Source organism: Dipodomys merriami, unplaced genomic scaffold (assembly GCF_024711535.1).
Source record: "Dipodomys merriami isolate MVZ:Mamm:240054 unplaced genomic scaffold, mDipMer1.0.p SCAF_1870, whole genome shotgun sequence".
Lineage (NCBI taxonomy): Eukaryota > Metazoa > Chordata > Mammalia > Rodentia > Heteromyidae > Dipodomys > Dipodomys merriami.
The window spans coordinates 49,329-76,072 of NW_027203238.1; the positions used below are offsets into that span (position 1 = coordinate 49,329).

The 26,744-nt window shown below is 41.0% G+C and overlaps 1 protein-coding gene across 11 annotated transcripts in view; it reads right to left on the reverse strand.

Moving 5' to 3' along the window:
* The window catches only part of LOC138830277 (protein FAM114A2-like), a 61,896-nt gene that overhangs the window by 17,466 nt on the left and 17,686 nt on the right, over positions 1–26,744 (reverse strand). For 7 of the 11 annotated variants that reach the window (XR_011372960.1, XR_011372954.1, XR_011372956.1 and 4 more), the window contains 4 exons: positions 14,037–14,191; positions 12,292–12,413; positions 10,776–10,814; positions 3,981–4,065 (listed from right to left, as the gene is read on the reverse strand). Coding sequence is in view for 1 of the 11 variants with exons in the window: in XM_070026664.1 (XP_069882765.1) it covers positions 14,180–14,191; positions 14,715–14,849 (147 nt within the window). In the remaining 10 variants the exon portion in view is untranslated. Of the gene's footprint in view, positions 1–3,980; positions 4,066–6,313; positions 6,430–10,775; positions 10,815–12,291; positions 12,414–14,036; positions 14,192–14,714; positions 14,850–26,744 lie in introns of all 11 variants that reach the window. The other 4 variants (XR_011372957.1, XM_070026664.1, XR_011372962.1 and 1 more) reach the window with 4 other exon arrangements.

Consider the following 26,744-nt stretch of genomic DNA (forward strand, 5'->3'; position numbering starts at 1 on the left):
TTTAACTGGAAATAAAAAGAGCTTTTGTAAGAAAGTTCAAAGCCATCCTGGGCACAAAAAAAAAAATCCTTCTAAAACTCCATCTCCCTACTAATCAGCACAGAACCAGGACTATCCAGCCAAAGGCTGAAAGTGGCATTGTGACTCTAAGTAGTAGAGCATTAGCCTGGAACAGAAGGACTCAGGGACAGTGCCCAGGCCTTGAGTCCAAACTGTAAATGCCAACCAGGACAAGCTATCCCAGCAATGGATGTTGAGACAATGGCCAGGACAAAGTCAGTCCTGACCATGGAAAACCATGGAAAAGAGTAAGAGATGATACCCTAAATGGAGTCACTTTATGCTTTATGCATTGTTTCTGGCAAAACTGGAGCTTCAGCTTCCACCCCCACTACAAAGGCAGAGGAGGGGTCCCGCAGAGCAGTGAGGACCTCACAGATGAAGTCCTTCAGGGGAGGGGGCCTCACAGAAAAGGCTGCAAAAAGGGGTGTACCTCACTGGGAGGCCGCAGAAGTGAGGGTGCCTTGTGGGGGAGGCCACAAAAGAGGGGAGCGCCTCACAGGGGAGACTGCAGGGGAGGGGAAACTGCAAAGGCAGAACACAGAGGAGGAGTTTAAACTTAAACTCATCCATACTTTTACCTTCAGTTACAAGGGAGAGGGAAAGAGGGAGAGGGAAAGAGGAAGAGGGAGAGGGAGAGAGGAAGAGAGGGAGAGAGGGAGAGAGAGAGAGCCAGAGCTATCTGCCCAAGCACTCACAGAAGTGGAGTTTTAAATTTGGGGCAAAATTTGATTGCAGGGGCTCAGCAGCCCTCCAAGGCCCAGGTGGCCTTAATGTAAAGAAATTTAGTGTCCTTCCCATGGTAAGGGACCTGATGCCATGGGCCTATATTAGAGTGTTCTCCACAGTACAGGTTGGCTCCTAAAGGGGGTGGTGGCCCTGCCAGTGGAGAATGTCTTCATGTTTGTCCATTTGTATTCCTTGGGCCATGGAGGATGGGTCATTGGGCCAAGGTAGGCCCCTGGCACTTGGCCAAGGTTTGGCTCTGATGAGGGGAAGGGGGGCTCAGTAAGTCACAGAGGCCCAGGTGGCCTTACACTGAGATATCAGAATCAGAAACCCAGACCTCAGATAAACTGGTCACTTAGCCTGGAGTGGGACTTAATTAGCAGTGTTGGATGGGCTGGTAGAGCGCTCAGTCAGGAGAAAGTTACCTTGGTGGTCCTCTGGTGACTGGCGTATAGGATCTCAGGAAAGGTCCCAGGGAAGCTGGTTGAACCTCCTTCCGAAGTGGAGGGAGGATCAAACCCACTGGGGAGCCTATACCCACAGGGGTGACCAATGTAAGAGGATTAGACAAAAATCCATGCAAGGGGACCATGCAGAAGCAGGAAGGCAAAGGAGAAAGATTATTACAAGGTTTATTAGAGAAGCCATATTTCCCCCAAGAGGGAGCACATGACCTCCATCACTATCCTGGTAGCAGGAGGATCTGAGGGAAAAGGAAGTGAGGTAGATGGGAGTCCAGGTGGGTCTGGGCAGAGAGAGGGAGGGGCCAGTTGTATGGAGGGAACTCCAGAAATGGGAGGGGACCCGGTGTAGGTGCTCATACTTCGAGCTCAGGACTCTACCTGATTCTGGGGCCTGGATGAGTTGCCTTGATCTCTTCTAAGTCATTTACCACATGAGGCTTTTCTGAACTCATACATCACTGCAAATTGCTAACATTCCTCCCTAGCACATCACTCAATATATTTTTTCCATCATATATTTAAACATATTTATGTGTATACATTCCCTACCCTCCCCCAACCCCACACACAAAGGCATAGACCTTCAAAACAAAGCTTTTCTTTTTTTCCTTGCTACAGTGTCTAGAACCTAATAAACTCAATAGATACAAAAGAGTGAGCTGGGTACTAGTGTCACACCTGTAATGCTAGCTATTCAGGAAACTGAGATCTAGAATCACTTTTTCCATTTAGTTCCCATTTTGATTAAAATTTAAGCGTTAAAGGAACTTTTAAAGAGAATCAAGACTTCCTTTTTTCTGGAGGTTTCCTTCACTCCCTTTCACCTAGTCCAGCTCAACCTATGTCCCCCTGGGAGCTTTGGCATCCCAGAAAATCCACAGTCCCCCAGACCCCAGTTAAATTAGACAGAATCCAGCATTGCCTTTAGTCATGTGGTGGGCAGAGCAGAAAGCATCCACCACGTGTGCTACCCAACACCTCTAATCCACACCAGTGCCACTTCCATACTCCTAGCCACATGAGCAGCATTGTGTCACCGTCGCTTGCACTGGCATAGGCTTCCGTGGTCATCAGGACAGATGTCCTGAGAGTTATTTCATCTGCATAAGGTGACATTTCCTGGGTCCAGGTATATTGCTGATCTGGGAAATCACTGGCATTGGAGCAAGCCAGGGCTGCTGCAACCGCACTGTAGGATGCATCTCTCTGCAGCAAAACCTGAGGCCCTTCCTTCCTAGACACAATGGAGATCCTAGAAAATTCCCTGCTTGTCCCTAGATAAGTCCATGAATATATCTACAGCCCTCATCTGTCAGAAATGAACAAAGAGTACAGAATTGTTCAAGTCATTTTCCTTCTTCACAGAAGGGTGCACTATCATCCTGGCCCCCCAGAGCGAGACAGCACACCAAATGGGGGGATCCACTTGGTTTTCATCCCAACCTAGGAATGATATTGTCCCTTCTCATGTTGCTAAGGTGTCAGGATCACATCTTTGTAAACAATCGGTTACCAGGGTAATAGGGTCATAGAAGGAAGACAAGTCATTCTAACCATCAGTGGACCATCCCTAGTCAGGAGGCAGTGTACTTTGGGAGGCTATTGCTCCAAAACAAACATCCTTTTTACCTGTTAATGAAACTGCAACTCCACTGCACCTCACCTTTGTCATTACAACAACAACAACAAAAAGAAAAAGAAAAGGGTGTTTTGGATTTTCTTGTCAGGACTGGCTTGAAACCACAATCCTCAGATTTCAACCTCCTGAGTAGTGCCAAGGTTTTTTATGAGACAATTCTCTCAAATTAACCACCAAGAAAGAAGCAAAAAGGAATAAAGTCCAGGACTTGAGCTGAGGCTCAACTGGAAGATCATGGACAGCACCCATGCCCTGATTTCAAACCTATGACCAGCACATCATCATCATCATCATCATCATCATCATCATCATCATGTGAATAAAAAGACTGTAAGAGCCTATTAAGAATATTAAAATTGAGGGCTGGGATGGTGGCTCAGTGGTAGAGCTCTTGCCTTGCATGCATGAGGCCCTGGGTTTGATTCCTCAGCACCATATAGCAAAAAAGAAAAAAGCCAGAAGTGGCGCTGTGGCTCAAGTGGTACAGCACTAGCCTTGAGCTGAAGAGCTGAGGGATAGCGCCCAGGCCCAGAGTTCAAGCCCCATGACCAACCAAAAAAAAAATATTAAAATTGAGTGAGCCAGGCACTTTTTGGTGGCTGACATGTAATGCCAGTTAGGAGCATGAAATCTCAGGATGGTGGTTAAAAGCCCACCTGGGCAGGAAATTCCATGAGGCTCTGATCTCCAACTAACCAGCAAAAATGCCAGAAGTAGAGCTGTGGATCAAGTGGTAAAGCAACAGCCTTGAATGAAAAAGCAAAATAACAGTGACCAGGCCCAGGTAGGACTACTACTAATTAATCAATTAAATACAAATACACAAATAAAAATCAGAGTGGAAGATGAGCACAAAAGCCAAGAGAATTGCTGGTTTATACCTGGAGCTCAAGCTACACAAAAGACAGAACTTGAAGATCTGGGTTCCAAGGCAACCCAGGCAGAAAAGTCCCTTAGGAATTTGTGAGTATGTATCAGGTGTGGGTGTTGAACCCAGGGGTTGAAATAGAATTTTTTTTTCTTAAAGGTAGCATTCTGCCACTTCCTTTCTTTGGGGGATGAAATGGAGATAAGTTTTATGGACTTACCTGCCTGGGCTTTCAACCCCAATCCTCAGATTTCAGGTGCTGATACAGTACTCTTATCTTCTATGAGATTTTTATCTTCCATGAACTGCCAAAAAAGTAAAAGAAGCCAGAAGTTGATCTGTGTGGCTCAAGCCACAGAGACTGCTTGCTTTGAGGGAAAATGAACAACAAAATCCCTCATACACAGTGGCCCTGCCCTGGTTTCAAACCCAGGAAGTGACCAGGCCCTATGTTCAAGCCCTAGGACCACCACCACCAGCAACAAAAGAATGACTCAGGGACAAGGACTAGGCCCTGAATACAAAGCCTAGAAACAGCATTAAAAATAAAAGAAAAACAAATTCAGAGACTGTGGCTAGGCTCCAGAGTTCAAGGGTCTAGAACCAGCACCAGGACGGACACACACACACACACACACACACACACACACACACACACACACACATACACACACACACACACACACAAAGAAGAAGAAGAAGAGAGAAGTCAATGAAATATTTTTAAGTAGTGGCTCATGCCTATAATCCTAGCTACTGTGGAAGCTGAAATTTTAGGATTGTGGTTCATAGTCAACATGGGCAGGAAGCTCCATGACACTTGGTTTTATGTGTGCTAGTCCTGGGGCCTGAACTTGTGCTGTTTTGCACAAGACTAGAACTATTCTACTTCCAAGCTCTTGGTGATTAATTGGAGATGAGAGTCTCAACAACTTTCCTGCCCTGGCTGGCTTTGAACCACCATCCTCTGATTTTAGAGCCTGGCTAATGTCCCTGTCTTCCCATGAGAATCTTTCTTTTTTTGGGGTTGGTCATGGGGCTTGAACTCGGCCTGCACACTGTCCCTAAGCTCTTCAGCTCAAGGCTAGTGCTCTACCACTTGAGCCACAGGGCCACTTCTGGTTTTCTGGTGATTTAGTGGAGATAATTGTCTCATGGACTTTCCTTCCCAGTCTGGCTTTGAACTGCAATCCTCAGATCTCACCCTCCTGAGTAGCTAGGATTACAGGCGTAAGCCACTGGCACTCAGCTTTTTTTTTCTTTTCTTTTTTCTGTTTTATGGGTTGTGGGGCCTGAACTCCAGCTCTGGATGGTGTCCCTTAGCTCTTCAGCTCAAGGCAAGCACTTTACCACTGAGCCATTTCCCAGCTCCTCCATAAGAAACTTATCCCTTATGAATCACCAAATTTGTTTTACAAAGCCAGATGTTAAAATGTGGCTTAAGTTTTAGAGCCTGCCAGCCTTGCTCAGGACATGGGAGAGACTCCAGCACAGTGACCTTGCCCTGATTTCAGGTTTAGGAACAGTCACCACTTCCTGTGTTCCAGCCCTAGGACCAGAACCAAATAAATAAATAACTCCCCCATTTTCACTGTATTTGATGTTGGCGTAATTTGTGAAGGTGAAGGGAAAAAACAAATTGTTTAAATAGGGATACAGCTAGACCTATTGCAACAATGAGATGTACAAGAAATTATTTCAAAAAATGAACTTTACAACTTTTGCCTGGTGGGGGTGGTAGAGAACATTATATAAACAAAGCCATTCATGCAGCTGTTGCTCAAGCTGTTAAAGTATGCTAGCCTTGAGAACAAACAATACAAAAAATGCTTCATTCACAGTGGCCCTGCCCTGACTTCAAGCCTCAGAAGAGTGGCCATGTCATGAGTTGAAGCCCTAGCAACAAAAATGAAAATAAATAAATAAATAAAGCCAGAACTTTATCTGTGGCTCAAGCCATAGAGACTGCTAGTCTTGAGAAAGAAAAGGGAAAAACCTCAGACACAGTGGCTCTGCCCTGATTTTATGACTAGCAAAAGTTCAGGCCCTATGTTCAAGCCCTTGGACCAGCAATGAAGAAAAAAAAATACAGCAACAACAAAAACTCGGCAAAAATGCCCAAGTCCTGAGTACAAGCCATAAGAGCATCACCTAAAATAAATGCAGAAAGAAAGAAAAATACATAAAGAGCCACAATTTGAACTGTCTTGAGGTGGGAAGCCTACTAGTCTTGAGAAAAAATTAGGAATAATGACCAGGCCTGGAGTTCAAGTACTATAAAAAGCTCAAAAAAAAAGAATCTGTTGGGAGCCAAAAGGAGTCTCTCAACATGAAGATAGGCTTGACTATCTCACTGGAACATCTTGTGGCTGAGTTTACAGAACCACTCTCAGAAATCCGACCCTTTCATCCTGCCTTATGCAAATATCCTGCAGCTGCTAATGACCACCCTTTCACCCTGCCCTACGCAAACATCCTGCAGCTGCTATGGCCAATGAAAAAGCTTCCTTAATGGCCAATTTAAAAGCTTCCTTATTCCAAGCATATAAATACCCCTGTGTGAAAAATAAAAATTTGCAGCTTGATCAGAATCCCTGTCTTGCTGTCATTCTTTATGTCTCTTGTCCCTTCATTCCTTCTCGTTTAGGTTCATCGCCCTCGTTGACATCCTGCAGGTTGGGACAAAAATCCACAAAAAAACTTCAAAACAAAAACCCAGAAAGAGTGGCCAGCCCTAATAATAAGCTGGATGACCCAAACTTGTGAAAAAGAGAAAAAGAATAATAAATTAAGTGAAAAGAAGGACAAAAATATTAGAGCCAATTCAAGATTTTAAAAATATGGTTCACACCTATAATCCTACCTCCTCAAATAGCTGAAATCTGAGCATTTGTGGTTTGAATCCAGCCTGGGCAGGAAAGTAAATGAGAATTCTTTTCATTTATGCTGCTCCTGGGCTAAAACTTGAGTTTTACTCAAGGGTAGAGCTCTACTGCTTCCTACCTGTTGCTGGTTAATTGGTGAAAAACGTCTCATTGATTTTCATGCCTAGGATGGCTTTGAACCTTGGCTCTCAACTTTCTTTTTTTTTTCTTTCTTTTTTTCTTTTATTTTATTTTTATTTTTTGTGAGCACACTGTACAGAGGGGTTACAATTACATGGGCAGGTTAATGCGTACATTTCTTATCAAGCATTGCAGCCTCCTCTTTGTTTACATTACACATCCCTTCCCAGCCTCCCCCCGCAACCGCCCACCCAATCCTCCCGGCTTGCCCCCCCACCAACATTGTAAAGCTCATTTTCCACATGACAACTTGTACTTCTCATTGTTGCAACAGGTCTACCTGTATCCTTAAACGACTTGTTTTTTCCCATCTCCTACACAAGTTATACTGACATCAAATATAGTGAAAGCAGGGTTATACTGTGGGGGAGGGACATACAAAGCTACAAAGAGATAATCTTATAAATGCGTTAGAAACAAATGCATGAAAGGAAAAAAACATTAAAATACATATCTAAGGATTCATTTTCATAACATCACATTATCTGACCTATTCTGCTTGACTCATATATATATACTAGATATTGCAAATAAGGGAAACCATGGGACCTATGTTTCTTTGGGCCTGGCTTACTTCACTTAATATAATGTTTTCCACGTTTTTCCATTTCCTAACAAATGGGGCAATGTCATCTTTCTGATGGAGGCATAGAATTCCATTGTGTATATATACCACATTTTCTTGATCCATTCATCTACTGAGGGGCATCTGGGTTGGTTCCATATCTTAGCTATGGTAAATAATGCTGCAATAAACATAGTTGTGCTGGTAGCTTTAGTGTGGTCTTGTTTGTAAACATTTGGGTAAATGCCCAAAAATGGGATTGCTGGGTCATAGGGGAGTTCTATCTGAAGTCTTTTGAGGAACCTCCATACTGCTTTCCAAAGTGGTTGAACAAGTTTACATTCCCACCAACAATGAAGTAAGGTTCCTTTCTGTCCACATCCCCTCCAGCATCTGTTGTTGTTAGAGTTCTTGATTTTTGCCATTCTAACTGGAGTGAGGTGGTATCTCAATGTTGTTTTGGTTTGCAATTCTTTTATGGCTAGGGAGGCTGAGCATTTCTTCATGTGTCTGTTGGCCATCCTTCTTTCTTCTTCAGAGAAGTTTCTCTTTAAGTCTTTAGCCCACTTGTTTATTGGGCAGTTTTTTCTTTGCAGATTTGTTGTTGGGGGATTTAATTTTTTGAGTTCCAAGTATATTTTAGATATGAGACCCTTGTCTGTTCAATGGCTAGTGAAGATCTTCTCCCAATCCGTGGGCTTTCTATTGATCTTGCTAGCTATGTCCTTTGCCATGCAGAAGCTCTGCAATTTCATGCAATCCCATTTGTCCCACCTTTCTTTGATTTGTTGTGTTTCCGGGTCTCTATTCAGAAAATTTCGGCCTGAGCCAAGGAGACCTAGGGTTTCTCCTATTCCATCCTGTAATGTTTTCAAAGTGTCTGCTTTGACTTCGAGGTCTTTGACCCATTTGGAGTTGATTCTGGTGCAAGGTGATATATAAGGATCTAGCTTTAGTTTTCTACAAGTAGTTAACCAATTTTACCAGCACCATTTACTGAAGAGGCTGTCGTTCTTCCATTCTATTGTTTTAGCTTCCTTATCGAAGATTAGATGGCTATAGGTCTGTAGGTTCATTTCTGGGATTTCAATTCTATTCCATTGGTCCTGATGTCTGTTCTTATGCCAATACCAAGCTGTCTGGATAGTCATCTTGGCTTCCGGTAGTACTTTTTTCCTTTCTGTATTTTTTGACAGTTGTGGGGCTTGAACTCAGGACTTGTGTGCTGTCCCTGGGCCTCTTGTACTCAAGCCTTGTGCTCTACCATTTGTGCCATAGCACCACTTCTGGGTTTTGAGTGGTTAATTGGACATAAGAGTCTCACAAGGACTTTTCTGTCTGGGCTGGCTTCCAACTGAGGTCCTCAGATCTCAGCCTCCTGAGTAGTTACAGCCATAGGACACTTATCTCACTTGTTAGGTTTTAAAAAAAGAGATAGCCTAGTAAGAACAGCACCATGCACGTGCTATTCAGGTAAGGGATAGTAGACCTGCTGGGACCAGGCAAGGTTGGAACTCCACATGGCTGGGAAAGGCCTTGGAATGAGAGAGAGCTGGGAAAGAGAGGAAAGAGAGAGGAAAGAGCTAGAAAAGAGCAGAGAGAGCAGAGAGAGAGCAGAGAGAGAGTGTCTGGGCCTGGGCTAGGCCTTATCTAGGGTACGGGCAGAGAAAGGTGTGGCCACATCAAATTCAGATATGACCTCAGTGGATGCAAATGTGACTTCTTCCAGGTGTTCCAGTTGCCTAGGTAATGCAGTTACTGGGTGGAGACTTTGCTGTGAGGAGGGTGGAGTCTGCTCGCCATCCAGGAGCAGACCTTACAATATTAACCAACAACAACAACAAAAAAAAAATCAAATGAGGTTTAGAGATATCAGTGGCAAGCACACTGACAGTTCAAAGAAGTAAACAGAGAGCCATCTTTAAAAGCACTAATATTTGGAAAATTTTCATCTGGCAGCTCTCAAACATGCTAGTCTCAGGACCTCTTAATACTCTTAAATTTTGAGAGCTCCCAAAGAGCTAATTAAAAAGGTAAGGTGGCTCAGTGGTAGAGTGCTTGCCTTGCATACATGAGGTCCTGGGTTCGATTCCTCGGCACCACATAAGTAGAAAAAGCCAGAGGTGGCACTGTGGCTCAAGTGATAGAGCGCTAGCCTTGAGCTGAAGAGCTGAGGGACAGTGCCCAGACCCAGAGTTTAGGCCCCACAACCGACAAAAAAAAATGTTAGTAGAGCCAGGAACTGGTGGCTGTCACCAGTAATCCTAGCTACACACTCAGGAGACTGAGATCTATAGATTGCTATTAAAAGCTAGCTGGAGCAGGAAAGTCAATGAGATTCTTATCTCCAATAAACTACTTAGAAAACAAAACAAAACAAAACAAAAAAAACCCAGAAGTAAAACTATAACTCAAGTGGTAGACTACAGCTCAGGATCAATGCCTAAGTGCTGAATTCAAGCCCCAGGACTGGCACAAAAATAAATAAATTAAATAAAAAATAGGGGATACACATGCATTTGCATGTGCACGCACACACACACACGAGAGAAACAGACAGATATGTTAAAAAGTAGAACTCAGCTAATGAGCAAAGCATCAGGTATTGAGTCCTAGTTTCACAACCCAAACAAAAGAAAATTTAGAACTCAAGTGCTTATGGTAGTTTTGTAAACTTAAGAACAAAAACACTGGGGATGGGAAGGTGGCTTAGTGGTAGAGTGTCTTGTATGCATGAGGCCTTGAGTTCAATTACTGAGCACCACATAAGCAGAAAAAGTTGTAAGTGGTGCTGTGGCTCAAGTGGTAGGATACTAGCACTGAGCTAAAGAGCTGAGGGTCAGCACCCAAGCCCAAAGTTTACTCCATACAACTCACCAAAAAGAAAAAAAAAGAAAGAAAAGAAACACTACTTATTAATATACACTTATTGAAAAAAAACTGTATTTTCCAAAAAAGGTAAAATTTCAGCAGAATAGTCCCATTGTTTTACATCTTTAATAAATCTCTTCATCCTTTAGCCTAATGAAAGACACCTGTATTCTCTCATCTGCTTTTATACTGTCTGTTGGGTTATGTTGTTTCAAGTATATGCAGAAAATCTACCTTACAAAGTCACTTAGTTAGAAAAGGAAGAAGTATTTTAGTTGCCTTCTCAGATTATCAATAAAGCTAATGCTGGCATACTCCTTAATATTACACTAAAACTCAACTAGTGGTCATCTCTTAAAATTTAGTTGTAATGAGATACATAGCAATGAGCCTGAAGCTATACCATAAGATTTTCTGCTTGGATGTATTAAATTAAAATCAGTTAGTCTTTTCTTTTCTTTTGCCTGTACATGATTTGCTAACATCACACATTAAATAATGGGAAAATACTCACACTGAGTCACACAAATCTTCCAAATGCTGACCAACTGTCCTGAAATCAATGAATATAGCTGTTATTATCAACACAGATTTCATCAGCATAGTCTGTAAACAGCACTGGGAAGCTACAAAGCTCAACAGAGCAATAAATACATTCTACAAAATTGAAACTTAGTTTCAATGTGTATCATGACTCATACATCGTTGCTTTTCTCGTGGTAAAGGCTCATTTCATTCACTTTTAAGAAATGTTCACCAAATAAAATTCTAGTCTCTATGACCACTTGTATACTTCAGAGTGAAAATGTCATTCCATGGCAAAGTAAATAGTTCATTTAAACACTACAAATGGGCTAGGCACTGGTGGCTCATGCTTGTAATCCTAGCTACTCAGGAAATTAAGATCTAAGGATCATGGTTCAAAGCCAGCCCAGGCAGAAAAGTCTGTGAGATTCTTATCTCCAATGAACTATTCAGAAGAAGCCAGAAGTGGTGCAGTGGTTCAAGTGGTAGAGCACTACCCATGAGCAAAAAAGCTTAGGGCAACATCCAAGCCCTGAGTTCAAGTCCTAGGACCAGCTTAAAAAAATAAGACAAAACTGAATTCATTGGATTCCACTTTCTTAAAATAGCCAATTAGCAGATAATATGTCTTAGAAATATATCTAATTAAATGTTAAAATAAAACAACCTTAAGATTCATTTGTCCAGAAATTACATTTTATACTAACTGCCACATTACCTAATTACTATAAAAAATGAGCAGCTTCAACATTCATATTTTCTAAGAGATACAGGCTTTAAATTGTGGAGGCAGGGAGGGGGAAGATTGTCACTCATGTTTTAGGTACTACCACCTTTTCTGCCTCAATTCAAGATGGGATTAAGGATCCCACAAGTCACAAGGCACAGATGAAGTATCCAGAGATATAAAGAAACATCAGCCAAACTGAGGACAAACTCTGTAATCACTGGCAGGGGTGTATGAACAATATCAGTATGAGGGATGCTAAGAGGAGTCTGACAGGGAACAAAAAAAGAAGACATAAGCAAGAGGCTGACGTGTCTGAACACCTAGATGGGGGAAAGTTGCAAAAAGAATTCTACATGAAAATTCTCACTGCAAAAAAGAGAGAGATGCAGGGTGCCAGTGGCTATCCTTGTCAGACTGCTACTCAGGCAGCTGAGATCTCGGGATCACAGTTGGAAGCCAGCCTAGGAAGAAAACTCCATGAGACTCCTATCTCTAATCACAAAAAATAAGCTGGAAGTAGAGGTGTGGCTCAAGTCCTTAAAGGTCTAACTTTAAGCAAAGAAGGTCAGGGACAGCAAGCAGACCTTGAGTTCAAGCCCCAGGACCAGCACAGGCATTGTGCGTGCACACACACAAACACACAAATTACTCTAGTAATAATAAATAATCTAGTAATAATATTAATAATAATAATAAATACCCTAGTAATAATAAATACTCTAGTAATAATAAATACATTGCATCTTCCCACTCCGATTCTGAATTTTCATATTACCTTTTTTCTCTTCTTCCTCTTCCTCATAAAATTCTGCTAGGGAAAATGCTTCTGAGTTGTTCTAATTCAAATATTAGAGCCTCTAATTCTTCTCCACTCAGAGAATTAAGGAAAGATTTCACCTGAATGAAAATAATAAAATATTGTGTAAATATTAATGAAAAAAATCTCATAAGGAGAAAAGACTGAAGAGCTCATGCCAGCACAGCTCTGTGTGTGTGTGTGTGTGTGTGTGTGTGTGTGTGTGTGTGTGTGTGTGTTTGTGTTGGTCCTAGGGCTTGAACTCAAGGCCTGGGGGCGTAGCTTTTGTGCTCAAGTCTAGCACTGCATTATTTGAACCACAGCACAACTTCCAGCTTTTTGGTGGTTAATTGGAGATAAAAGTCTCACAGACACTCTTATCTGAGCTGGCTTCCCACCATAATCATCAGATTTCATTCTCCTAAATAGCTAGGATTGCAGTACCCAGTAGTAATTTTTTTTTTTTTCAGATCCTGGAGCTTGACCCGGGAGCTATCCCTGAGGCTCTTTGTTCTCAAGGATAGCGGATATACACTTGGAGCTACAGCACTACTTCCAGCTTTCTGAGTTGTTTATCAAAAATAACCTGTCTGGTGTGGCTTTCAATTAACCTCAGATCTCAGCCTCCTGAGCTAGGATTAGAGCCAGAACTAATTTTTTTAATAACCGTAACACTAAAGGGTAGATATTATTGGAAACTAGACAGAATTTGTATTTCCAAAAGTAATATAGGCCAAAAGATAAATGAAAATTATCAGTGCTTAAGCATGACTTCGAAGCCCAGGCAGGAAAAGCCATGAAACTCTTATCTCCAATAAACCACCAGAATAAATACTGAAAGTGTTGCTGTGGCTCAAGTGGTAAGTGCCTGCCTTGGGCTGAAGAGCTGAGGCACAGCACTCAGGGCCAGAGTATAAGCCCCAAGACCAACGAAGAAGAAGGAGAAGAAGGAGAAGAAGGAGAAGAAGGAGAAGGAGAAGAAGGAGAAGGAGGAGGAGGAGGAGGAGGAGGAGGAGGAGGAGGAGGAGGAGGAGGAGGAGGAGGAGGAGGAGGAGGAGGAGGAGGAGGAGGAGAAGGAGGAGAAGGAGGAGAAGGAGGAGAAGGAGGAGAAGGAGAAGAAGGAGAAGAAGGAGAAGGAGAAGAAGAAGGAGAAGGAGGAGAAGAAGGAGAAGAAGGAGAAGAAGGAGAAGAAGAAGAAGAAGAAGAAGAAGAAGAAGAAGAAGAAGAAGAAGAAGAAGAAGAAGAAGAAAGATTGTCTTAGATTATCAGAGGAGATGAACTAACAGGAAATTATATACAAATTAGCAGCTATAACAGGCTTTTTGACACCTAAAAACCCATGACACTGGAGAAAAAACAGAAAATGAAAGACTAAAGTGAAAGAAAAGGATATCTTATACTAAGACCTCTGTTCTTTTTCTTTTTGCTTATGTGGTGCTGAGGAATCGAACCCAGGGCCTCAGGCATGCAAGGCAAGCGCTCTACCGCTGAGCCACCTTCCCAGCCCTGTTCTTTTTCTATAATTTTAAGAGAAATATTTGACTTATTCACTATTTCTAACAATTAAACAGTAGGGGATATTTTTCTTCTATTATAATATTTCCAGCAACCCACATCTCCTTCAGAGACACATTTCATCTTCCAAATATACAAAGTGAAAAGAAACCATGCAACGTTTTTTCTTTGAAGACTCTTTTCAGCTGGGAGTTTGGGATTGGAATTACCTTTATTTCACTTTCTTGGGAAAGCATCGCCAGAACTTCTAGATGTTCTTGAAGTTCATCAAAGGGTAGCTCACAATGAGTTTTCTTGTCTATTTCCATGGCTACCTCATTGGAGGTGTTAGCTCTTCTTTTTCCTTGGCCTCTTACTGTAAAACCTAAAAAGAGATGGAAGCATAGATGCAGCAAATAATAAGAGCTCAAGGGAAAGTTTTTAAGAGTGGAAAGAAGCAAAGCTAAGTTCTAGTATAAGTTCTAGTATAAAGTACTACCCTTCATTCAGCAAGTCAAATTCACTAAGGATCAGGAGCTGCATAGAAATAAAAAAGAAGCTAAACAAAATTTGATGCTAGACAGCAGCACCTAAGGAGCCACATGCATTTCCAAAAGTGGTTTCAACAGTAACCTAATAAGTAATCTTGACAGTGCTCAGGATTTTGTACTGCACTGACAGAGGCGACTGCAGAAAGAAAAGAGCTGGCTGTTTGTCTAAGCATTAGACAAACCCATAAAAAAAATCCAGCCCATAAAAAATGCCTTAATTTTATAATGCATTGATAATTCTTTACAAGAAAACACACTAACAAAGTCCCAAGGTAACAAAGGGAAAAATTCAAATTAAAAAAAAAAAAACACACAAACAACAGAAAACAGCAATCAAACCAGTAAAGGTAACAGTACCTGAGACAGTGCAGAATTCCGGTTCATCAAACCCTTAGTCATTTTAAATACAGGATCCCGTTCTGCTATTACATCCATTGTCTTCTTCCCAATGAATTCTAAGGCATCTAAACCCCCGCTAATAATGTCCTTTCCCTAGATAGCAACATCAATGTCATTACTACTATACTGGGAAAATACATTTGCATATATTGTGGGGGGTTTGTGGCAGTCCAGGGACTTAAAACTCAGGGCCTAGGTGATGTCTATGAGCTGTTTTCCTCAAGGATAGTACTCTACCACTTGGGGAACAGCTCCACTTCCTACTTTGTTTGCTGGTTCATTAGAGAGAAGAGTCTTGCAGATTTTCCTGCCTGGGCTGTCTTTGAACCACAACCCCAGGTCTCAACTTCCTGAAGAGCTAGGTTTACAAGCATGAACCACCAGTGCCCAACCATTTATATGTTTCAATTCTTTAAGAGTGACTTACAATACTAAGTACTGGGAAGAATGTGGAACAGCAAGGGAAATAAATACACACCGCATGTGGAACCATAGTAGGTTCTCCTCTTTGGAAAACTGGCCAGTATCTACTATGCTACATATGTGTAGTGGTTCATCAGAAGACAGCTTAATTGTACAGTGCTTGCCTAGCATGCATGAATCCCTGAGAACAATTCCTCAGTACAACAGGAAATAGCACTGTGACTCAAGTGGTAGAGTGATAGCCTTGAGCAAAAGAAGCTCAGGGACAGTGCCTGGGCCCTGAGTTCAAGCCCCAGTATTGGCCAAAAAAAAGACATAAACAAAAATATTCAGAGCAGCCGTATTTGTGATAGCTACAACACGGAAACTATTTCAATGCTTAACAACTGTGGGATAAATAAAATATAACATAGTGACAAAATGGAATACCACATCCAAAATACAACATGGTCAAATAATACAAAAATGTTGTGGAAGAAGCTAGATACAAAATGTACTATAAGTATGTAAAGTATAAAAGCAAACAAAATTAATCTAAGATAAAAGTCAGGACTATAGTTATCTTCCTAGAAGGGGCATACAGTCTCTTAAAGATTCTGAACAATGCTGGGCGCTGGTGGCTCACACCTGTAATCCTAGCTACTCAGGAGGCCGAGATCTGAGGATCGCGGTTCAAAGCCAGCCCAGGCAGGAAAGACCGATAGACTCCTATCTCCAATAAACCACGAGAAAACCGGAAGTGGCGCTGTACCTCAAGTGGTAGAGCGCTCGCCTTGAGCTGAAGAGCTGAGGGACAAAGCCCAGGCCTAGAGTTCAAGCCCCATGACCGACAAAAAAAAAAAAAAAAAAAAAAAAGATTCTGAACAAGTTCACATTATGAAAATTCACTGTTTTAATTTTCAGTATGAAAATTAAGAAAAAATATAAAGCATAAAGCTAAAGTATAACCAAATATTGTAGTGTAGTGCATGCCTATAATGCCAATACTCTAGAGACTAAGATATGAGTATTGTGAGTCTGAGGCGAGCCTAAGCTACATTCATATCCATTCAAGGATGCTCGGGCTACAGAGTGAAAAGAATAAAAAGAGAATCCAAAGACACAGTGTATGCCTATAATCACAGCTGCTTACAAAGTAGAGGCAGAATTGTAGTCCAAAGCCAGCACAAGCAAAACCGATGATCAGAACCAAAAACAAACTAGCTATTTCTGCTTTCTAGTTGCCATCGTATGATTGATTCTGCTTTGCCATGCCCTCCCTGCCATTTTGAACTGACATCTCTGAGAATATAGAGCAAAATAATAACTACTCCCTGTAGATAGATAGATGGATAGATAGATAGATAGATAGATAGATAGATAGACAGACAGACAGACAGACAGACAGACAGACAGACAGACAGACAGACAGACAGATAGATAGATAGATAGATAGATAGATAGATAGATAGATAGATAGATAGATAGATAGATAGATAGATAGATAGACAGACAGACAGATAGATAGACAGGTAAATAGGTAGATAGATAGAGGCATGCAGAAGAAAGGACTAAGGATGTGGCTCAAGTGGTACTTCATATTGCCAAAAGAAAGAAAGAAAGGTTCCAATAGCCAGGCAATGGTGGTCTGCTGACTCGTGCCTGCAATCTTAGCTTCTCAGCTACTCTGAAGACTGAGAGCTGAAGATCATATTCGAAGCCACCCAGACAGGAAAGTCCATGAGATTCTTATTTTCAAATGACTTCTCAAAAAATTTAGGAAATAGTGCTGTGGCTCAAGTGGTAGAGTGCTAGCCTTAAGTACAGAAAGGGTCAGGGACAACACTCAAATCCTGAGTTCAAGCCCCAGGACTGGCAAAAGAAAAAAAAATATTGATCTGCACATAGTAAACATTTTTCTAAACAAGGGGAAACTATAGTCAGAAACAGATCAATGGTTGGCAAATGCTGTGAACAGACAGAAAGGTGTGGCTACAAACTGGCATGAAGGAACTCCCTCAGATAATGAAAATATTCTTATATCTCAGTGAGCCATACAAATACAGAAAATATTCTGTATCTGTGCATCACAATATACTGTGATTATACAGTATTAACATAACCATTATTTCTCAACACAAAGGCATATTGCAGAAAAAAAGTTTTACTGTATGAAAATTATAGCTCAACTTTGTCCTAAAAGACTATGCTGATTCTTAGTATGGGAATCAATATACATTACAAAGATGAGTATGTTTCAAGAATAATTAGTTCTGTTTACCTTTAAAAATCTTATACTAGATCAACTAGTACACCAAGTAATTTAACTATATTATATCAAACACTCTATTATGGAGAGAACTTTTGCTTTCAAGTTCTACACTTGCCTTCCTATACAGCAACTAGAAAACCAGACAAAATAGAAGAAAGAACTATTTTTAGATACTACACAAAAAGACAAAAAAAAACCACTTTGGTCCAGGAGAAAAGAGAAACAAAGTCAACCCCACAGCTGGGCTTTCTGCCTAGAGAAAAGTTCCAAACCCCAACACACAGAGGAGAACCTACAGACAACAGAACACTCACAGGCAATGTAAGTCAGGGATAAAGTCTGGTATCAGGTAAGGCTGAAGCAGCTACCACTTTAAAGTCAAAAAACTTCAGAGGATACAGCTATATAAGTAAAATTTTCCAAGAATCTACAGATGTGCTGATTTGTCTTTATCTGAGTAATACACTGTTCAAACACTAGGTAACGTCACACAGTTGGGAGAAGAACTAGCATAAGTAGTAAGCAACACAATCCCCATAGCTCAAGCTATGCTGAAACATCTGGTTTTTAAACAACCAAAGTGAACAGATTTCACTGAAAACCTGAGGAATAAGAGTGAATTCAGAGGAATCAGGGCGCAGCAGTAAAGATAAACTAGTCCTTAAGATTGAAGGCTAAAAGGCATACAATGGAAGAAACAAAGCCTCTTCAACCACTGGTGTTGGGAAAAGTGGGCGGCCACATGCAGAAAAGTAAAAGTGGACCCCAGCCTATCACCATGCACCAACATCAACTCAAAATGAATTAAAGATCTTAACATTAAACCTGAATCTCTGAAACTACTGCAGGACAGAGTAGGAGAGACACTTGAACTTATAGGCACAAGAAGAAACTTCCTGAACAGAGTCCCAGAGTCACAACAAATTAGGAGAGTGACTCGACAAATGGGACTACCTTAAAATAAAAAGCTTCTGCACAGCTAAAGCTATCGCAACCAAGCTAAAAAGACAACCAACTAATTGGGAAAAATATTTACCAGCAATATATCAAACAAGGGGTTAATATCCAGTATATACAGGGAACTCAAGAAACTAATCCCAGGGGAAGGGGAAAAACAAGTCGTTTAAATGAGGATACAGGAGGACCCGTTGCAACAATGAGAAGTACAAATTGTTATGTCAAAAAAGAACTTTACAACTTGGGGGGGGGCGGGGAGATTTGGTGATGGGGCCGGGGGGAGGATGGGAAGGGATGGGTAGGGGAAACAAAGGAGGAGGCTACAATGCTTGATAAGAAATGTACTCATTATCTTGCCCATGTAATTTTAACCCCTCTGTACAGTATTTTCACAATAAAAAATAAATTAAAAAAAAAAAGAAACTAATCCCTCTCAAACCTAACAAACCAATTACTAAATGGACAAGGGAATTAAAGAGAGACTTCTCAGATGAAGAGATAAAAAATGGCAAAGAAACACATGAGGGAATGTTCACCATCCCTGGTGGTGAAGGAAATGCAAATAAAGACAACCATGAGATACCACCTTACCCCAGTCAGAATGTCCCACATCCACAAATCAGCCAATGACAAATGCTGAAGGGGACGTGGAGAAAGAGGAACCCTATTACACTGCTGGTGGGAATGTACACTTATACAACCACTTTGGAAAGCAGTCTGGAGGGTCCTCAAAAAGCTAAATATTGACCTCCCTTATGACCCAGTCATACCACTTCTAGGCATCTATCCTGAACAACAGGAACCAGTATACAAGGACACATGCACCTCCACTTTACTGCAGCACTGTTCACAATAGCTAGGATATGGAAACAAACCAGATGCCCCACCACAGATGAATGGATCCAAAAATTGTGGTATCTATACACAATGGCATATTATGTAGCCATTAGAAATGACAAAATAATGACATTTGCAGGGAAATGGATGGAGCTAGAAGAAATCATGTTGAGCGAGGTAAGCCAAAAGCAAAGAGACAAATGGTGTATGGTGTCCCTGATAAGTGGATGTTAAATCCAAAATGTTAGCTGATACAACAAAATTAACAAGACTTAAGAAACAAAGAACTGGAGAGGTTCCGGGAAGATGGCGGAGGAGAAGCTGGAATCTGAACAAGCTCTCGCATAGAAAGCAGTTTTAGAGTTCCAGTGAACAGGACTAAGCCAGAGAATCACACCAAGTGTGCCATCACAGGACAGAGAGTTAGACAACAGAGGGGAAGCCAAGGAAACACATCAGCTGCAGCTGCGGCGGCAGGGTCGCGGCGGCGACCACTGCTGCGGGGTCATACCTGAGACACAGAGAGTCCGGGACGAAGGAGCCGGACGCAGCGGACGAGCGGATTCTACTCAACACCAACAAGAACCGACAAGGAGCGGACATCTTCATCCTGCTGTTTGCAGACCAGAGACGACCCAGGATCCAAGACTCGGCGTGAGTACAAGCCCGACGTCCTCACTCCTTCTCAGGGAGCAGAGGAGGGAAGGCCACCCCTCCCCCCCCCAGCACCGGTGATCTCCATCTTGGATACCGACAAAGCTCGGAGGAGCTGCTAGCTCCAGCTCAGGCCTTGGAATAAAACGAGTCATTTAGCAGGTCACAAGAACTTAACGGCGAAGTGACCTGCCAGACTCAGCTCCATCCAGGGAAAAGTCACCCAGCTCAGGCGCCAGCCATTGGAGTGCCTTGACTCACAGGGTAACCAGAGCCAGAGGCTGCCCCTCCCTCTAGCAGCCACCACAATCAATTGAAAAACAGAAACCCTGAGAATGGCTCCAGGCTGGGCGCTGTGAGCTTTATCACAAAATAGCCCCAGGGAAAAGCTACTGTGTGTTGAAAGGCCTCAACTCTACCCAGAACCTAGCCTCATCACCACATCCCCCTCTTTTGTGATTCTCAAAGCAGATCACCCTCCCAGAAAACTAACCTGGGAGGGGGATCTCAAAATCTTGGGTAAAGCAGAGCATTATTCTGCCTCTTCCAACCAACCGACTTAAGAAACCAATCAAGCCACAGGACCTCAAGCTGACCAGAGACTCCAACAAGAGACTGGTTACAGACAAAAGGGAGATACAGGATTCTTCCCACTCCTCCCCCCCCAAAAAAAAAAAATCAAAAGACTTTTTTTTCTTTTTTTCTTTTTTTTTCTTCTTCTTCTTTTCTTTTTTTTGCTTGTTTTTTGTTTTTTGTTACCATATATATTTTTTTTTTCCCTTCTAAAACTTTTATTAATCTTTAATTTTTGCCTCTTCTGAAAAAATAATTGTTTTCCAGTAACTTTTTTTTTCTCATCTTATAATTTTTATTTTAGGAATATGTGAATGAGCGTTTTCCTTTCTTTTCTGTCTTCTTTCTCTTTTTCTTTCTTTCTTAATTATCTTTTTGTTTTTTGTCTAGCTCTACTGAACTTCTGATCTTTTCTTCTCCCTTTCCCATCCTTAAAGTTTTTCACATCTCCTCTATGTCCCTCCCCTTCTCTGAACATATTCACATTCCTCTCTAAATAGACGGTTTTTAACCTCTATAATAACATTAATTTTTATGTTTCTATTTTTTTCTGGTCTCTCTTCATTCCCCTTTCCATCTCTTCTTTTTCTCTCTCTCTCTACTTGCATCCTACCCAACCCATTTCCTGCATTGTGATTAGGACATAGTTAACTCTCCCTGTGCCTCCCCACACCAATCTATTCCTATTTTTTACCCACATCTCTCCCTAATCCTAATAATTTCTGGTTTTCCAAATTCTTTTCTGTGGTTCGAAGTCTAACATATAGTTGTTTGATGTTGAATAGATTGTACCTGTAGACTATTGACTGTACAAAGGCAAACTTTGGTTGATGGTTGCCTTAAGATAGTGTTCTAGCACAAAACTGGTGCAATCTTCATCTCAAATGGGCCGAGTAAGCCGGAAAAACACAAGAAAAATGGCAAATTCGGGTATCTCAATTCCCAATCTTGATAATCAGGGATTAGAACAGATAAAGAATAATCCAGAGGAGAGTTCCCAAATAGCTCTACAAACACTAATAGCAAACATGATAAATGAGAAGTTTGACAATGTACAAAGGACTCTGTATGAGCGTGATAGGGAGAGAGAGGAGGCATCCCAGAAGTTTATACAGGAATATCATAAGCGTGAGGATGGTACTCAAAAACTGATACAGGATTTGCGTGAACAACTTGAGAATACTCAAAGAGAAAGGGAGGAATGGCATGAGCAGGCAGAGAACACTCAAAGAGAACTGCAGGAATCCCACGAATGGGAGGAAAGAGAACTGCAGGAATCCCACAGACGGGAGGAAGCTAATCAAAGAGTAATTCAGGAATTGAGAGACCAGGTAGAGAATACACAAAGATCACTAAAGGCATTCATGGAATCCATTAACAAAGAGCTGAAGGAAGTCACGGAGACCACAAAGGGAATGCTGAATGGAACCCAACAGAAGGAATGGGAGTCCAAAGAAACCATAACCAATCAACTAAGTGATTTGAGAACAAACACTGAACACCAAATTAAGGAAGTAAAGAAATTCATACAAGACCTAAAACAGAGCTTCAACAAAGAACTTGAAGCCATCATAGCTGACCAATTAGAAGGAAAAGAGATAAAAAACAAAGTAGAGAGTCTTGACAGCAGGTTAGACCATGCAGAAGATCGAATCTCAGGGATTGAAGACAGCCTAGATATTATAGAGAAAGAACATACAACCATCCAAGACAAGTCCAAGAAATATGATAGGTCTATCCAACACCTGGAAGACACCATCAGAAGGCCCAATCTAAGGATAATGGGTGTAGAGGAGCACCTAGAAACAGAAGTTAATGGTCTAGGAAATTTGTTTATCAGGATCCTAGCAGAGAACTTCCCAAATATACAAAAAGATAGGCCTATTCAGATACAAGAAGCTTTTAGAACCCCAAATAGACCAGACCAGAATAGGACATCCCACCATCACATTATAATCCACACAGGATCAACCCAGACCAAGGAAAAGATCCTTAAAGCTGTCAAGGAGAAAAGGGTAATCACCTATAAAGGGAAACCAATTAGAATTACCTCAGATTTCTCAGCAGAGACAATCAAAGCAAGAAGAGCCTGGAATGACATATGCCATGCCCTAAAAACAAACAACTATCAACCAAGAATACTGTACCCAGCTAAACTCTCCTTCATAACTGAAGGCCAAATAAAAACCTTCCAGAGCAAAGAAAAATTGAAACAATACATCTCCACCAAACCAACCCTACAAAAGATTCTTAAAGATGTCCTACACATAGAAAACCAACAAGACCTCAACAAAGGCCAAGAAACTGCACCCAAACTGAGAATCCAAGAACCTTAGGAAGAACCCAGTTTTCGCAGCCCCCAAGAAGGTGGATAACATGGCAGGAACTCCCAAATACCTCTCAGTCCTATCTCTTAACGTTAACGGACTGAACTCTCCAATTAAGCGACATAGACTGTCTAGTTGGATTAAAAAACAAGACCCTTCTATCTGCTGCCTGCAGGAGTCACATCTTGCCCGTAAAAACAAACACATTTTCAATGTTAAAGGCTGGAACAAAATCTACCAAGCAAACGGCCCTCATAAACAGGCGGGAGTTGCAATCCTAATATCAGATAAAATAGACTTCAAATTAAAAATCGTGAGAAGAGATAAAGAAGGTTGCTACATACTAATTAAAGGATCTCTCCTTCAGGAGGATATTACAATTCTAAATATCTATTCGCCAAACAATGGAGCACCCAAATTTATCAAAGAAACACTACTTTCCCTCAAATCCCATATAGATCCAAAGACATTAATTGTTGGGGATTTTAACACACCACTCTCCCCACTAGATAGATCAACTCGGCAAAAACTCAACAGAGAAACCGCAGATCTAAACAGCTGCATAGATCAACTAGACTTAACAGACATTTACCGAACATTTCACCCAGCAGCATCAGAATACACGTTCTTCTCAGCAGCACATGGAACGTTTTCTAAAATAGACCACATTTTAGGCCACAAAGCAAACGTCTAAATTCAGAAACATTGAAGTTATACCTTGCATTCTCTCTGACCACAAGGGAATAAAATTAGAACTCAACACCAAAAGCCACCAAAGAAAGTCCGGTATCACATGGAGGCTGAACAACACACTGCTGAATCATGAGTGGGTCATGGAAGAGATTAGAAAGGAAAATCAAATGTTCATGCTATTCAACAAAAATGAACACACAAATTACCAGCTCCTCTGGGACACAGCAAAGGCAGTACTCAGAGGCAAGTTTATAGCTCTGAGCTCCTACATCAACAAATTGGAGAGATCTGAAACTAACAATTTAATGACACATCTAAACCTCCTTGAAAAAGAGCAGCAAGATAAACCCCAATCCAGTAGACGGAAAGAAATAATCAAAATTAAATCAGAATTAAATGAATTAGAATCCAAAAAAACTATAGAAAGAATCAACAAAACAAAGAGTTGGTTCTTCGAAAAACTTAACAAAATTGACAGACCCTTAGCAAACCTTATCAGAAAAAGGAGAGAACACACCCAAAGTAATAAACTCAGAGATGAGAATGGAAACATCACCACGGAAACAACCAAGATTCAGAACATTATAAGGGAATAATTCTCAAAACTTTATGCTAATAAGTTTGAGAACTTGACAGAAATGGACCTTTTCCTAGCAAATATTGACATGCCAAAACTGAACCAAGATGAGTTAAACCAGCTTAACAGGCCCATATCAAGCATTGAAATAGAAAGAGCAATAAGAGACCTCCCAACTAAGAAAAGTCCAGGACCAGATGGTTTTACAGCGGAATTTTACAAGGCCTTCAAAGCAGAGCTCACACCAATACTCCTCCAACTCTTCAATGAAATTGAAAGAGAAAGCTCACTACCGAACACATTCTATGAAGCCATCATAACCCTCATCCCAAAACCAGGCAGGGACTCATCAAAGAAAGAGAACTATAGACCCATTTCTTTGATGAACATTGATGCAAAACTTCTCAACAAAATTTTGGCCAATCGACTTCAACAATTCATCCAAAAAATCATACACCATGATCAAATAGGATTCATTTCAGGGATGCAAAGCTGGTACAATATACGCAAATCAATTAATATTATTCATCACATCAACAGGAGCAAGAATAAGAACCACATGGTTATCTCAATAGATGCAGAAAAAGCATTTGACAAGATCCAACAACCCTTTATGATGAAGGTTCTGGAAAAATTAGGAATCCATGGATCATTCCTCAATACAATAAAGGCTGTATATGACAAACCTACAGCCAGCATTATACTCAATGGTGAAAAACTAAAGCCATTTCCTCTTAACTCAGGTACAAGACAAGGATGCCCACTCTCTCCACTTCTCTTCAATCTAGTATTAGAATGCCTAGCTACAGCAATAAGACAAGATGCAGACATAAAGGGGATCCAAATAGGGAAAGAAGAAATAAAACTCTCCCTCTTTGCAGATGACATGATCTTGTATTTAAAGAATCCCATAGACTCCACTCCCAAATTACTCAAGCTGATTCAAAACTTTGGCAAAGTAGCAGAGTATAAAATTAACCCCCAAAAATCAATGGCTTTTCTATATGCCAACAATGAGAAAAGTGTGGCTGAAATTAGGAAAGCAACTCCATTTGTAATAGCCCCACAAAAAATAAAGTACCTAGGAAGTAACTTAACCAAAGAAGTGAAAGACCTCTATGATGAAAACTTTAAAATCTTGAAAAAGGAAATCAACACAGAACTTAAAAAATGGCAAAACCTCCCATGCTCCTGGATTGGCAAGATTAACATCGTGAAAATGGCAATACTTCCCAAGGCTATCTACAAATTCAACGCGATACCTATCAAAATTCCACCCTCATTCTTCAAGGAAATAGAAGAGGCAATCCCAAAATTCATATGGAACAATAAAAGACCCCGAATAGCAAAAACGCTCCTCAACGGAAAGAACACTGCTGGAGGAATATCAATACCAAATTTCAAACTCTACTATAAAGCCATAGTAATCAAAACAGCTTGGTATTGGCATAAGAACAGACCTCAGGACCAATGGAATAGAATTGAAAACCCAGAAATGAACCTACAGACCTATAGCCATCTAATCTTCGATAAGGAAGGTAAAACAATAGAATGGAAGAAAGACAGCCTCTTCAGTAAATGGTGCTGGCAAAATTGGTTAACTACATGTAGAAAACTAAAGCTAGATCCTTATATATCACCCTGCACCAGAATCAACTCCAAATGGATCAAAGACCTTGAACTCAAAGCAGACACTCTGAAAACATTACAGGATGGAATAGGAGAAACCCTAGGACTCCTTGGCTCAGGCCGAAATTTTCTGAATAGAGACCCGGAAGCACAACAAATCAAAGAAAGGTTGGACAAATGGGATTGCATAAGGTTGCAGAGCTTCTGCAGGGCAAATGACAATAGAAAGCCCACCGATTGGGAGAAGATCTTTACTAGCCATACAACAGACAAGGGTCTCATATCTAAAATATACTTGGAACTCAAAAAATTAAACCACCCAACAACAAATCCTCAAAGAAACAACTGCCCAATAAATAAGTGGGTGAAAGACTTAAAGAGAAACTTCTCTGAAGAAGAAAGAAGGATGGCCAATAGACACATGAAGAAATGTTCAACATCCCTAGCCATCAAAGAAATGCAAATCAAAACAACATTGAGATATCACCTCACACCAGTTAGAAAAGCAAAAATCAAGAACTATAACAACAACAGATGCTGGAGGGGATGTGGACAGAAAGGAACCTTACTTCATTGTTGGTGGGAATGTAAACTTGTTCAACCACTTTGGAAAGCAGTATGGAGGTTCCTCAAAAGACTTCACATAGATCTCCCCTATGATCCAGCAATCCCACTTTTGGGCATTTACCCAAATGTATACAAACAAGACCACACTAAAGCTACCAGCACAACTATGTTTATTGCAGCATTATTTACCATAGCTAAGATATGGAACCAAGCCAGATGCCCCTCAGTAGATGAATGGATCGAGAAAATGTGCTATATATACACAAAGGAATTCTATGCCTCCATCAGAAAGAATGACATTTCCCCATTTGTTAGGAAATGGAAAGGTTTGGAAAAAATTATATTAAGTGAAGTAAGCCAGGCCCAAAGAAGCATAGGTCCCATGGTTTCCCTTATTTGCAATATCTAGTATAGGTATGAGTCAAGCGGAAAAGGTCAGATAATGTGATATTAGGAAAATGAACCCTTAAATATGTATTTTAATGTTTTCGTTTCTTTCA